This window comes from Lycium ferocissimum, chromosome 1 (genome assembly GCF_029784015.1).
Source record: "Lycium ferocissimum isolate CSIRO_LF1 chromosome 1, AGI_CSIRO_Lferr_CH_V1, whole genome shotgun sequence".
Classification (NCBI taxonomy): Eukaryota; Viridiplantae; Streptophyta; class Magnoliopsida; order Solanales; family Solanaceae; genus Lycium; species Lycium ferocissimum.
Window position 1 is genome coordinate 11,760,525 of NC_081342.1, and position 15,088 is coordinate 11,775,612.

At 34.3% G+C, this 15,088-nt stretch overlaps 1 protein-coding gene across 1 annotated transcript; it reads left to right on the forward strand.

Moving 5' to 3' along the window:
- Positions 1-2,130: 2,130 nt before the first annotated feature.
- On the forward strand, positions 2,131-8,509 carry LOC132047980 (beta-glucosidase 11-like). The gene is given in 14 exon segments (XM_059438936.1): positions 2,131-2,422; positions 2,703-2,766; positions 4,192-4,247; positions 4,821-4,843; positions 4,845-4,873; positions 5,066-5,137; positions 5,259-5,346; positions 5,435-5,690; positions 6,055-6,170; positions 6,321-6,541; positions 6,653-6,699; positions 6,782-6,869; positions 7,255-7,345; positions 7,763-8,509. Coding segments are annotated over 14 exon segments (1,623 nt in total). The 5' UTR covers positions 2,131-2,188; the 3' UTR covers positions 8,001-8,509.
- Positions 8,510-15,088: the final 6,579 nt, after the last annotated feature.

A 15,088-nucleotide genomic window follows, 5' to 3' on the forward strand; every position in this document is an offset into this window, starting at 1 on the left:
ATTCACATTGAGGAGATGAGGAATTACATGCTATTCCGGGGAATTTTCAAGAACTTCAAGCAGTCGAGGGTTTGGAGGACGATTAATGATGGTAATAGGAAGAAGGTTGATCTGAATTGCGCGTTTTGCTCGTCTAAACAGACATGGGATCTGCATTCGGCGTTCTGTTTGAGACCTATTTTGGGTACCATGATGATGGAGAACCAGTTGTTAGAGCTTATGTTTGTGAGAATGGCCATGTTTCTGGAGCTTGGACTGATTGGCCATTGTATACTTGACTTGGTTCTGAACCAATTATGGGGTATTTGTGTTACATGAGCTGATAGTTTGGTAATTTGGGAGTGGCATTTGGTTATTTTTTACCATTTTAGGCTGGTTGATTCATTTGGTTTTTATGTATGTTGTGATTGCTTACAATTGGTGTTTACCATATTTGCATTATAGAGTTTAGTAGATGGAGTATTTATATTTGTATTGAGTTTCTCTTCATTTGATTCATCTACTTATAGCGAATGTGTGAATCTCGTCGAATGGTTTTGGTTCTTGGAGCGTCTTGAATGATAAATTTTAGATTTCTATCCTTGAGAAATAATACAGTTGGTTGGCTATCTGAACTTTTACTTTATTGGTGAGGGTTCGAATCCCCACATTGTAATCCCCTCCCCCCTTCCCTTCCCCCTACCCCCCCCCCTACGTAATAAAACAATTTAAAAAAAAAAAAAAACACAAGTGATAGATGGAATCGTTCAGTAGCCTAATTTTCATTTTGACCTGATCTGTCACACGTTGAAATGTATCTTCAAATTTGGTTTTGAGATCACATCGCTATTGTCCGATATTTCATTTCACTTTTACGAAATTTAATGTTGGTCAGATCCTGTTAAAGATTAAATTGGTCTAATGTCGGGTTCTTCTTTCATGTAGTGATGTTCTTTTATCATTGATAGTTGTGAGAAACTCCTAATGTCACTCAAGTTCTATTCTTGATAACAGAGGTCGAATCAGCTCATACGCATGTCGACTATCTCAGTGTGTACATGTTACTTCCTAACGATATAAGTATCTGATAATTGTACCGATTAAGATTTAGATAGATGAGAAGAAATCATTTAGCATTTTTTTCGACTCTAATATAATTTACATTCTCATTTCTTATTGTTTTCGTCCACTTTATTGACTGCCAAGTGAAGCTCGCGTGAAATGTAAAACTCAACTTTTAGGGTGACTGTCCAGATTAGCATTTGATGTCTCGCCTAACCAACTTTGGCGCTTTACTAATCGTCAACTTGAAGTTCGGTTCTCGGTTGAATGCTTAAAATGTACTGTTGTGTGCCTGTGCAAAGTCAAACTCAAAGATAGGTATTGTGAAAGCAATCCAAATGTCACTTTTTTTTTTTTTTTTTAATGTCCAAACGCCTGCTAAATATCATTTTTAAAAGTTTAAACATATACGAAACGTTAAAAAGACCAATAACATCAACCTACTATATGCTACCTAAAGTTTTTGGTCTGACATTTCTATGCTATCTTCTTTGGACACAATAATTCCAGTGGATGCGATTGACGCATTTTCATTGAAACCATCGGATCAATTTTGTGTTTTCCTACTTTGGCTTTGTATTAAATTGGTTTATCAAAGCAAGAACTGTGCACTAGCAAAATAGTGGATGCTTCTTCCGGAAAAAACAAATATTACAGTTATTTGAAGTTGGACCACAATATTAAATTACTAACATTTACTTTCACTGTTTTATTTTATCTGACATTTTAAAGCTTCTTTAGAAAACAATATATTTTATATTTAAATTAATATAATTTTAACATTTTTATTTTACTTCTAATAACATGATTTTATATTCACGGAAATGCATTTATATAAAATCACAAATTCTATTTTTTTTCTTAAGTTCCGCACACTTTTATCATGTTATACTTAATTTAAATTTAAATTAGTTGAGTCAGTAGATTCTGAATATTTGGCTAAACAAAAAAAAATAAAGAATATGCAGGGGCGAAGCTAGGATTTTGAGTTATAAGTTTGATAAAATTCAGTCACTCTAGTTTAAACTTTATATTTATATAAAAAAAACATTCATTATATATCAAACATTTATCTAGAACCTATAAAGATACTAGAAATGCAAGTCGTTGTTTCAACTTTTTTGTAGAGGATGGCCACTCATTTCTAATGCTATGCTATCTTCTTTTTACTTGTGTAACGAGTCATCTTAATTACTTGCCTAACAAACAGCCATTCCACGTTGAAGCAAGAATTTTAATGATGCCCATATTCCAAAAATGGAGCTTCTTTTTTCTGCTTCTACGTTTGTTAGTCATAGTGTTTGGAATCAAAGATTATAACTATACAAGAAATGATTTCCCAGATAACTTTGTTTTCGGTTCTGGAACTTCTGCTTATCAAGTTAGTCTTCACTTCCTTTATCCAAGATTTTTATTTTAAAGTCTTATGTCTCAAATTCACTTGGACTGGGTTCCCACTCCAGGGCGGGGTACGAGTTCGGCAGAACTCAGTAGCTTTGAGACCAATATTTGTTTTAGAAAATTCACATAATATGCATAAATAATTTATGCAGAACCAAATAAACTTTCTTTTTTAAAATTTAGAATCCATAAACTCAAAATTTTAACTCCACTTCTGATTGGGTTTTTACAAAACAATTTACTGTTTCATTGGGTGAAAGGTTGAAGGGGCAGCATTTGAGGATGGAAAGACGCCTAGCATTTGGGACACTTTTGCTCATGCTGGTCTGTTTCTTTAATCTTTTCCTCTTTTTTAATGATAATAGTGTTGTCTTAGATAAATTTATGGGAATCTTGACTATTCCTCCACCTCTATGTTATCTCCCACCAATGCAAGTATTCTGTAACTATGTTTACCAAGTTTTAGGCTGATGTGTTGAATCCCATATTGGTGGTAGGATGGGAACTTCGTTTCTTTATATGGTGTTCGACAATCCTCAGCTTTTAAGATTGAGTTAGGCTCAAAGTTTATTTTCTTATTATGGTGAAAAGAAATGCCTAGTGTTTTGTTTATGTTTAGCTTTGTGCCCTTGTCCCCATGGTTTTTACCCATTATATTAATTACTATGGCCTGAGCACTTGGAACATACAATATACAGGTTCAATTGCACCCAACATTTATGAAAAATTACTATTTCAACAAATATTAAATTCCGAACCCATAATTTCAATGTGTAAGGGTCTCAATTTTAAGAATCTAAAGGCTGAACCAATCAATTTAAATCCCGAATTCGCCTGGCCATTTCCCTTGTTTTCTTTGATCAGTTCCACTTGGTTGGGACCTATCTGTAGTTTAGCGCTGGACTAATGAGATAGAATGAGTGTTTCTCCCTTAGTAAAAGCAAGCAGGCGTTTTCTGCAACCATTACAACAATACTTGATTGATGCTATTTTCTGCTCCTAATATTATGACTCCATTTGATTGACATAAAAGGCGAATCTAGAATTTTAATACGATGGGTTCGACCTTTAAAGTTTTTAGCAATGTGTCCATTATACTAAATTATGGGCACAATTCTAGTATTTGTTGTTTTAATGGATTTTCACACACACAAACATATATGGTTCTATGTCGAAATAATGGGTTCGGATGAATCCGGTACCAAAAGGCTGCATCCATCCCTGATTGACATGATTTTTTTCTTTAATCAAAAATGTCTTAACAAGGAGAACAATATCTCAGCAATGAATATTGAACTACATAAGGTTGGAAACACCTAATAGTGTGAATAGTCTTAAGAAGTAGCTAGAGTTGTGCCTCTGCAATGAGAGTGTTAAAGAGTGAAAGTAACTCCAAAAAGTTAATTTAACCATGTGGTGTGAATGTAAAGTTTTTATCTAGAAATTTTCTCCTTACAGACATTTTACATCATACAATTCGTATCCTACATGATATAAAATTCAGCCTGTTTAAGTTTATTGGATAGTGATGTAATGTCATTGAAAACACTTGTTTGCTTGAATGCTATAGCTAAAAGCAGCAAATTAATTTAAGTACCAATTGGGCTTTAGCAGTGATGGAAATATACTTTTATGCTGTTATCATCTTCCTTGAGTCAAGCTGTCCTGTCTATATTTATTTTCGTTATAGATTTATCTGTGTTTTAATCCATTCATGTGAATTACTATCTATACCAACTTACTGTCCAGGTTTCCATGATGGAGCCACCGGAGACATTGCTTGTGATTCGTACCATAAATACAAGGTCTACACTCTACACATCGCTTTAACTTTGACATTTTTCTAGATGGCATTGTAGGACTAGAAATTTTAACAGAAGGGATCAATAATCTTACAAACATGAGAACATTTCCGGTTTTTCATTTTTGTAGAAAAAGTAACAGATGTAGATTATAGACATATAGACTTCATTTAATTATAATTAGCAGTCGCTGCATAATCGAGAAAAGTAAAGTTAAAACTCAGGTTTCATTTCTTGATGCTTTAGGTTACTCAATGCTCAATTCTGTTCTTAGAATTAATGGATTTTCACTTAGCCACTTTCACTATTAAGCACACTGTTTATGGAATAAGAATTTTTTGCATCTTAATGACTTAATCTTCAAAGATTTCTTGTGTTGTTGACTCTTCAAGAAAAGTTCTCTTTTAATCCAAGGTTTAAACTATCATCAACCATCTGAATCACGTAGTTTTGCGGTTTTGCCTTCTTAATCTTCTTTGTTCTCGTCTAACGATTTCAGTAGCATTTCCATGCTATTAAGACATCATGTTTCTGGAATGAAAATGTTGTTTGATCATGTTAGTTAATTGGTACCAGGAAGATGTACAGCTCATGGTGACATAGATTTTCCATTTCATGGCTGATACCTAGTAAGGAAAAATGTTTGAATGTCGGTGAAATACCTAAATAGATGTTTTCACATTTCATGGTCAAGGCTGATACCCCGATAGTAAAATCATGTTTTATAACTTTCCCATGTGATTCCTAATAGTGTAACTTCACCACAATTTTCCAAGCTTGTTTCAAAATATTCTCATACGTTGATTCCATTCTCTATGCAGATGGAAGAGGACCTATCAACCCGAAGGGCTTACTATACTACAACAATCTCATTGATGAACTTATCAGCCATGGTTAGAAGAAAATATATTACACACAAGTAGCATTTACTCAAAAACCTATATAAGACTATATTGGTTTGCTCACTGAAATTCTTTCCTCGATTTTTATCTTTTGACATCTGGCATTGTTCAGGGATTCAACCACATGTGACATTATATCACTGCGACCTACCACAGGCACTTGAAGATGAATATGTGGGATGGCTTAGCCGAAATATAGTGTATGTTTTAATTTCTAGTTATCCATATGCCAAACTTACATGATATACTCAAGAGACAACACGAAAGAATTATTTGCTTTTACTTCAGGAAGGACTTCACAGCATTTGCTGATGTGTGCTTCAAGGAATTTGGGGACAGAGTTTTTAATTGGACTACAATAAATGAGGCGAACATACTTGCCGTGGGTGGTTATGATAATGGACTGATACCCCCAAAGCGCTGTTCCCCACCATTTGGATTCAATTGTACTGGTGGTAATTCGTCAACTGAGATATACATCGTAGGCCATAATATGTTGCTTGCACATTCTTCAGCAGCTAGACTATACCAGAGGAAATACAAGGTATCATGTAGAAATTTGTCACAAAATTTCCCCTTTTCAAATAGTTCAAGGAAAAAATTGGCTCTTTGCCCTTGTTTTGGAACAACTGTTAGTAGGAGGGTATTTTTGAGCTATTTGGCTAGTTGGAGGGGATTTTTGAGCTAATTGACTAACAATGAGGGCATTTTTGATCCAAAAACATAACAGAGGTAAAATTGACCAATTTTGAATTTTTGGCCCTTTTTCCAATTACCTATGTTGAACCTAGGTATCTAGGCCCCAAATGAAAATAAAGTTCTATTCTCTAGAACATAGAAGGTTATGAAAACTTTGAACAAATTTAAAGAAAAGTAGTTCACAATTGGAATGACATGTTTTACTGCAGTCCGTTCAGCAGGGTTTTGTGGGAATTAATGTCTATGGTCTCGGGTTTCTTCCTTACACAAACTCAGAGGCTGATGTAATTGCAGTCCAACGAGCCCTCGATTTTTATATTGGTTGGTAAGTTGCATATGCTCTAGTATATCGTCTTTGCCAAGATAGATATCCCTTTAGTAAATATTTTCCAATGAAGTGAAACTATTGTCAACTTTCTTCGTTTTACTAATTGCTAGGCTGGTTTCAAGATTTTACGTTCTTTTTTCATTGCAGGTTTATAAACCCCCTGATATTTGGAGACTACCCTCAAACAATGAAGAAAAATGTCGGTTCAAGACTTCCCACATTCACCAAACGTGAATCAGAGTTAGTTAAGGGTTCACTAGACTTCATAGGGCTGAACCATTATTCTCAAGCGTACATCAGGGACAATCCCAGCTCCCTCGAAAAGGATCTCAGGGACTTTAATATTGACATGGGAGTAGAGGCTTTATGTATGAATTACAATGCTTGCTAAATGTTTTTTAATCCAAGTTGAATCACATCTCTATTTCTTTCTTGTTTTCCTTCTTGTGATCCATAAACTCAACGTCTTTATATGTTAGTTTCAGTTGAAGGACATCAGCCAAACGAGCCACCACCCCCAGGACCGGTGAGTTCAGAACATAGTTTGTAGTTGTTAATTATTCTTGGTTTTTATTTCACATGGTGCTGAACAATTTGTTTTGAGTCAGATGCCAGTGAGACCGTCTGCACTTAGCGATCTGTTGGAGCATTTTAAACAAGTTTATGGCAATCCACCTATTTATGTTCACGAAAATGGTTCGCTCCTCTCTCTCACACACACGTGCGTGCTCGTGCACACATGTTGGCTTATACATTCATATTTTGTACATGCTTTTATTCACACTCAAGTATATGTAGATTTGACTTATGTTATGCTTCTTGATATTTTTATTTTTAAAAACAATCTTTTTATGTAATCTTTATTGAGGTAGCACCCTTACTACTTGTTCGCACTATCTGACTGGATATGTTTGAAGAAACTAGTAGCTCTACACTATATGATTGGATTTATCACCATTTTTAATGTGATTTTAGTATTTTCTTTGGCATCTATGTGACATTGTGTTTTTATAATTCAGTCCATAGAAGAGGATTTTTGGAAGCTTTTCCTTATTCTGAGTTACATTACATGTTTTGGTAGGTCAGCAGACACGACGCAACGCGACACTGAATGACACAGAACGTGTGGAATATTTGCATGCTTACATTGGAGCTGTTCTTGATGCTCTGAGGTAAGCCCCTAGGTTCGCTATATCACCCAGAAAAAACTTAAATCACATCCGGTGTTAACACCTAACTAATGAAATAATGACGTGTTTTCTGCATATAGTAGTTAATTAATTAATGTTTACCTCAATATATTACTTAACCATGATTAACTGATGGAGTTAAAAGCTTTTTTGATTCTGCATTTTTTGTTGATCAGTATATGTTATGGATTTATACTATACACACAAACAATATAAATATTCTTTTTACACAATCAATGTACTTTTAACCTATAATTATGGCAAGTTATTTACCATTTTTATCAGGCAATCAGTGAATTTATAAATGACCTGAATATGTTAATATGTTTTACATCGTCAGTGCATAGTACTTAAATAATTAGTTTGTTTATTTCCATCAATGTCCGTGTTCATCACCAGGAATGGATCAAACACAAGAGGATACTTTCAATGGTCTTTCTTAGATGGTTTGGAGATATTGAGTGGCTATAAGGCATCCTATGGACTCTTCTATGTAGATTTGGATGACAAAGAACTAACAAGATACCCAAAGCTTTCTGCAAAGTGGTACTCCAATTTCTTAAAGAGAAGAAGCTCCAGAACTAGCTCAATTTTTGAAGTTGGGAACAAAGTATTTGCTTCTGCCAAATCTAATTAGTTTTCTTGATAAAAATATCCTTATTTTGTTCACAACTATCAACTACCACCATATACCATCCACAACCACCATCCTCAACCACAACCACCACCTACGTACCACCTTCAACCATCCTCCTCAACCATAATCATCACCTACCACCCATAACCACCATTCTCAACTACAACTACCACGAGCACCAATCACCACATATAGTCAATCGTTATAATCCCTAGTTATCATTTACAATCATCACTATCAGTTGCCATCACCATTAGCTACACCATCTTCTACCACAAATGTTAGTCGCCACCACCATCAACCACTATTGTTGACAACTTCTGTACTCAACCAATATCTCCAATAGTGACTACCCATAACCAGGGGCGTCGCCACGCGGAGCCAAGGGGTGTCATCCGACACGCTTGGCCAATTTTTGTTTTACTTATATACATGCAAAATCTATAAACGGAAATATTAGAGCACATATAAATAAAATGACACTGCTTGTCACCAAGGATATTGGGATTGGCGTGGAGGTTAGGGTTCTCGCTTTTACCACTGCAGGCAAGGGTTCGAATAGGCAAAAGTCATCAGTTCAAATCCAATAAGGGAATTTGTAAAACTCCAATCTAGTATTCATATTTGAGAGGAGAATTGTACTTTTATTTGTAAAAAAAAGTAACTAATTGGATAATACATCTTACCATTTAATAACTCATAATCAAATATTAGTAACTAACTTCCTCTATATGGTCCATTTAACAAAAGATCATACATTTTAGACACATATTATTTTTAAGTATCATCATTACACAATCTTCGCTCCCACCAATTTGGTATCTTTTAAAATTTTAGAACTTTATTCCGAAAAATTATTGAAGCAACCAGGTCTTGATCCTTTGACTCCCACCCTAAAAATATCTAAGTGAACCAGCAGCTATTATTTTTGAGTTGATGCACTCCTTACCTAAAAAGGAGTATTCAGTTGATAATTTTACTCTCATTCCCTTTCCCACCACCGACGGCTGCCACCACATCTCCACTACCTGTTATCGCTACTACAAAGCCCGACAATTTGACAACACGACCATTTGCTGTATTGAATTGATAATTTTGCTCTATTAAAGAAACTGACTCTACTTCTTCATTAAGATGCAATTTCACATCTGAATTATTGATTAACTCAACAACCATTCGCCGATTTCCTCCTTCAAATTGTAAAGCCCGTTCATTCTCCCGCAAGCTCTATGGATTCCGGACTTATGGCTATTTTCTGGTTCTAATTTTGCGCCATTTCGGTTTTTCTCCGGCGAGTCTCAGAGAAGGAAGAATGCGTTATTTTAGGAGGTGGGTCGGGGGTAAAATAGGGAGCGCGTTATTTTTATGAAATCGGGTTATTTAAATCAATTTGGGATTTATGCCAAATTAAGGGTACATTTGTTAACTTTCATAACGGCAGGGCCATAAGGGACTCAAAATTGTGACGGTGTATATTTTTAGCTATTAAAACAAGGGTGTAAAAGGATATTTTTGACCCTTTTCCCGTAAAAATACAACAAATTTCAACTCCAGAATATTAAAATCATCACGTTTTATCAGTTCGCTTTGAATCGGTTTTTAATTGACTGTTCTGTCGATTGAAAAGAGTTAAAGCTTTTTCGTTTACACAAAAAGCTATTAATTACCTGAAGGCATAAGAAGAAGGCATAAGAAGTGATATTTTCTATACAAAATTAGCAATAGGCAATTGGAAAGATGAACGTTTCAACACTACATCATATTGTTGGTCGCATAAGAAAAAAGGCAATCGATGTATACCTAGTGAAACATATGATTGTTCGATGGTATTAAATAACTGGTGAAATTGTTTGCGTTTCGCGCAGTCATATAAGACCTTGTTAAATTTTGATTTATTTATTTGTAATACCCAAATATTAAAATTAATCACAAAATACTTTTTTTTAAATCTGAAGTATTTTTCTGTTTTCATAAAAAAAAAAGAAACTAAACCTTATTGAACTCACGATTTTTTTTTCTAATACCCAAATATTAAAAATAATCACAGAGTATGTTTTGGGAAATCTAAAGTATTTTTTATTTTCATAAGATAACTAAACAAAAACTAAACTAAAAGTCAAAATAAATAAAAAATATCACCAAAATTCTGAGTAAAAATAAAAAGATACAACACTATAACAACAAAAAGACTAAAATAAAAGTCACGAAATATTTCCCCTATCAACTAAACATATATATTAAAGTGATATATAAAACACAACTTTCAGAGATTGAGGACACTTTGAGAAACCAAAAATAGATTAAAAATTTCATAATATCTTTTGCATCACATGTACACATTCATGGGGTTTAGATAGAGGAATAAGGTTGAAATTTATGTGAACCAAAAAAAAAAAAATTATTATGAAATTAAACACGGAAAAACAATAGCTTATTCATCTATCTACGACAGACTGTCATAAACTCCGATTTAATTGCAATAGACTTTAAGAATAACTATCAACATTAGATGATTCTCTCATAAGTTTAACACTATGATTCACCTCAATTTTCAACTTGTTCCCCCATTTCTTCTCAACTTGACGTTTAAAGTTTCGATAGCTTCATCTAACGCCTCTAACACAGGGGTAACTGGTATGCCTTTTTTTTTTATTTTTTAATCTCTTTATATATCTATCTGCATCATTTGATCTGTCCTATACTTCATGAATTCATCAGGGTGCACAACTACAAAATGATAAGAAAATTATACGTTTACAACCCATATACACATGTAAAAATAATTAACAAAACCTTTGGGGTGCGGCCCTTTTTTGAACTTTGCTAACGCGAGATGTTTTGTACATCGGGTTGCTCTTTTTTGGAATGACAAAACAATTTGTTGATTTTAATGAAAAACAGTATAGAGAGCCAACACATCATTACAAGAAGTGCTCCCACATGTTAAAAAAAAAGACAAAAACAAATTAAGAAATGAAGAATTCGTCATCAGAAGAAGAGATAAACCAAAGATTTCATCACCAAAGTCCATATCTGAAGAGGTTTTCTGATGGCATTTTAGAAGGTGTACAAAAATTCTTTTGAGAATATAAAGAATCTATAGCTAGGAGTCGGCACAATATATAATGAAATAAATATCTTCAAATATGGTAACGGGGAGAAGAAACGGTGGTGGACAAACTTGAAAGCTGATAGTGGGCTTTTAATTCTCCATTAGTATACACCAATTAATTATTAATATAGTAACTTAAGCACATTGAATTAATATGGCAGAACAATTACTTGAATACATTTTTTTTTTGCGCGGATTGCCCTTCTTTTGGAGTGGTCTTTAAATTTTGCCCCTCATATTTGTGGTCTTTAAATTATGCCCCTTATATTTGTGGTCTATAAATTATGCCTCTCATATTGCTGGTCTTTAATTTTTGCCCTTTGCGTTGCAACCCTGAGCGTTCACGCAGAAATCATGAGGTTCTGGGTTCGAACCCCCGCTCAAGCATAAATTTAAAAAAAAATTGCAAGGCAAAATTTGGGTCGCGTGTATGCCGGATCCGGCATACACTTGTTAAGGAATTACCAAAGTTATGCGGACCGACATACTTTGCCTTATGAAAGCGTACTTGACATAAGTATGCGGTCAGCATAACTTTGGTAATTCCTTAACACGTTTATGCGGTCCAAAGAAAACTTTGATAATTCCTTAACAAGTTTATGCGGGTCGCCATATTTATGGACAAACTTTTAATGGGACCGGACAAGAATCATAACAAACCAATAAAGAATGTGGATATTCTTCTAACTAAATGTATCTTAATGCATATTCGGTCTTAAAATGTTGCAAATGTACCTAGTCATTGTATTTGCACTTACCAAGTTGTGCAAATTGACACATCCTACGATAAATCAGATAAAATATAAAAACAATATCGACCTTTTACGAGCATGCTTTGTTTCTCGCCAATGTATGATCGTTTCTTTTCCAAATAAATGTGTTAAGTTCAATTTGGTTGCCAATATGCGGAGTTTGAACTAACCAAATTTGGCTTATAAAACAAAGTCTATGTCTTAAGGAAAAGTTATGCCTTATGGGGCATACTTTTAGTTATGCCTTAACTAAAAGTCTGCCCCATAAGGCATAACTAGGAAAAGACTTTTAGTTAAGGCTTAACTAAAAGTTTGCCCATAAGTATCTTAATCAAGCATAAACTTGTGAAGAAATTACCAAAGTTATGCGGATCCTAAGATATGTTATCAAGCCTCGCCCATAAGGCATACGTATGCGGTCCGAATAACTTTGGTAATTTCTTAACAAGTATATCTTGCAAAGGTGGGCGTTCGGTTCTTCGGTTCGGGTTTACCTTACTTGGTTCGACTATTTCGGTTTCGGTGTTTTGAAAGTGGACACCGAAACACCGAACCAAACTAGTTCGGTTCGGTTAACTTCGGTTTCGGTTTTTAAGTTTGGTTCGGTTCGGTTTTGGTTTTTTCAATTCGTGTTTTCAATTCAAGCTTTCGAATCATTAAACAGCACGCTACGAAAGCTAGCCGTAAGAAATATGAGTTCAAGAAGTGTTCGAACTTGAGGATCATGTACATTATAGCATCTTTGCAAACTCAAAATGCTTCTTTGTATGATACCATTCGAAAAGAAAAAAAAAGGTCTTCTTATTAATGTGCGTTGCACTGACATAATTAAGTTGTGGTTTCTATGAATCATTATATGTACACCTTCCTCATAAAACTAAATGAAACATTTGGATTGTTATCAGAACACTATTAGTTTGAATAATATTCTCACTTAGCCTTTCATATGGAAATAGGATCTACGAGGGGTACGGTAATTGGAGAGATATTTTTTTAATACAATAAGGTTAGTCTTTTGCATTTCACATCTCTATTGTTCGGTCAATTAATATTAGTTCTCATGTCCCGATTTTCCACCTTCGTATACCGGTGCTTTTGTTTCTTATACAAATCTTTATAAAAACCGAGATATCTGCTGTAAAAGTAATGATCCACTTATGTTTCTTGGATATTAACAAATCCAATTTTTGAGCCGATTTGTCGCATTGTAGAAAAGATGGACCGGGAAATCCGGAGGACAATCATGGATCGTCCGAAGGTTGAAATTTGACAATTCCTACTTTAAGGTGCCATTATAGGAACAGATTGGAACAGATGAGGACTGAGATTAGGAGAACTGAGAGAGAGAAATACTTACTCTGTCCCCGCCGGAACTTGGAAGAGAAGTCGCCGCCGAGATTGGAAGAGAAGCCGCCGCCGAGATTGGAAGAGCAGCCGCCGCCGGAGTTGTGAAAACTGAAAAGTGAAGCTCCGAAGTTTGAAGCTCAGTCTCTGAGACAGTGAAGGAGTGAGTGAACTGAGATCTGAAAATTAAATTAGGAATAGGAATATAGGATACGTTAGGTTAGGTTAGAACTTAGATGTCCGAGAAATCGATGATTGATATTTGATACAAAATAATGAAAGTGGGCTTGGATTTTATTTATTTTGGGCTTACATTTAATGGGCATGGGTTTGGGCTATTTCAGATTTTTGGGCTAATATATAATATTTCGGTTTAAACCGAAAACCCGAAAACCCGAATACTAAACCCCGAACACCGAACCGAATCCCGAAATTTTTAAAAATAGAAACCGAACCCGAACCGAAAACCCGAAAAACCGAACACCGAAAAACCGAATTAATTCGGTTCGATCGATTTTCGGTTTTCGTAATTATGCCCACCCCTAGGCGGGGGCATATAAAAATTTAAACTCGTCTATGCGAATTTTTTTTTAAATTTTTGACTGAGTGGGGGTTTGAACCTGGAACCCATGGGTTTTAGTGGAAGGACAAAATTTAAAGATTTCAAATATGAGGGGCAAAATTTAAAGACCACCCCAAAAGAAGGGCAATTCTGCGAATTAAGCATAGCAATTACAAATGAAAAACCACTACTATTAACGATCATATCATCTGCTGAAGAAAACCAATCGGATACAACAATAAATAATTAATACACAATGAATTAATATGGCAGAATTTAATGGAACTCAATAAATACGGTAGATTATTGTTAATTCTTTAACTAAAAAATAAGGGAAAAATATAAAAAGGTCATAAAAAGGAGATAAAAGATAAATGGTGGTCATATAGAGGTGCCACATCACCTTATCTATGCCTAGCTTTGTATTATATATAGATATAGATACATATATTAAGTTATGCAGGAAATTATGCATTATTTTATACGAGATCAAATATGAAATAAGAATACATATATTATAACTAATTCAAGCATGAAATTATTTGAAAAACAATAAATTCCTGTCAAAGTAAGTAATTCATGTATAATAATCTCCTCATTAATAATTGTTACATAATAATCCCTGCATTATTAATCACCACATAAACAATCTTTGTATTATAATTCTTGAATAATTATTATATGAAATTACAAACATTCCTCAAATGTTTTGTCACGTTTTAAGCAACCAACTTCAAAAGTTTTCATTCAATTCTTGAATTCCGTGCTGATTCAAACTAGCTATATAAATTAAAACATAGCGGGAGTACGATTGATCTCTACATACATGAACCAAAAGTCAAGCAGAATAAACGAATCCCTACCTTTTGAATGGAGGGAGGAGTTATACATGGTAGCATACAACGGTAGAGTGATTGCAATTGCAATAGAACGGTGGGCTATAGATATTTGTTGAATGTCAACAAGATCTTTATAAAGCATGTTTTGATGGAGACAAATTAATGTGTGATTTTTTGGCATATGATGGGGACAAGCATAGTAAAGTTTATGATAATGGTAAAAAACACATTTTAGCTATCACTTTTTTCGTGAGTTTCCTGTCTGAGCTTTTAAGTGTGTGAATTTTCTACCTGAACTTTAAGCGTACGAGTTTCCTACCTGAACTTTAAGCGTGCGAGTATCCTACCTGAACTATAACCAACTATTTATCAAAACATACCTCAATTATTAGTTGGTGATAGTTCAGATTTGCTTGACCATTAACTTTAAAATTTAATAATTTGGGGAAAATGGCTCAAATATATGAAAACAAATTTAA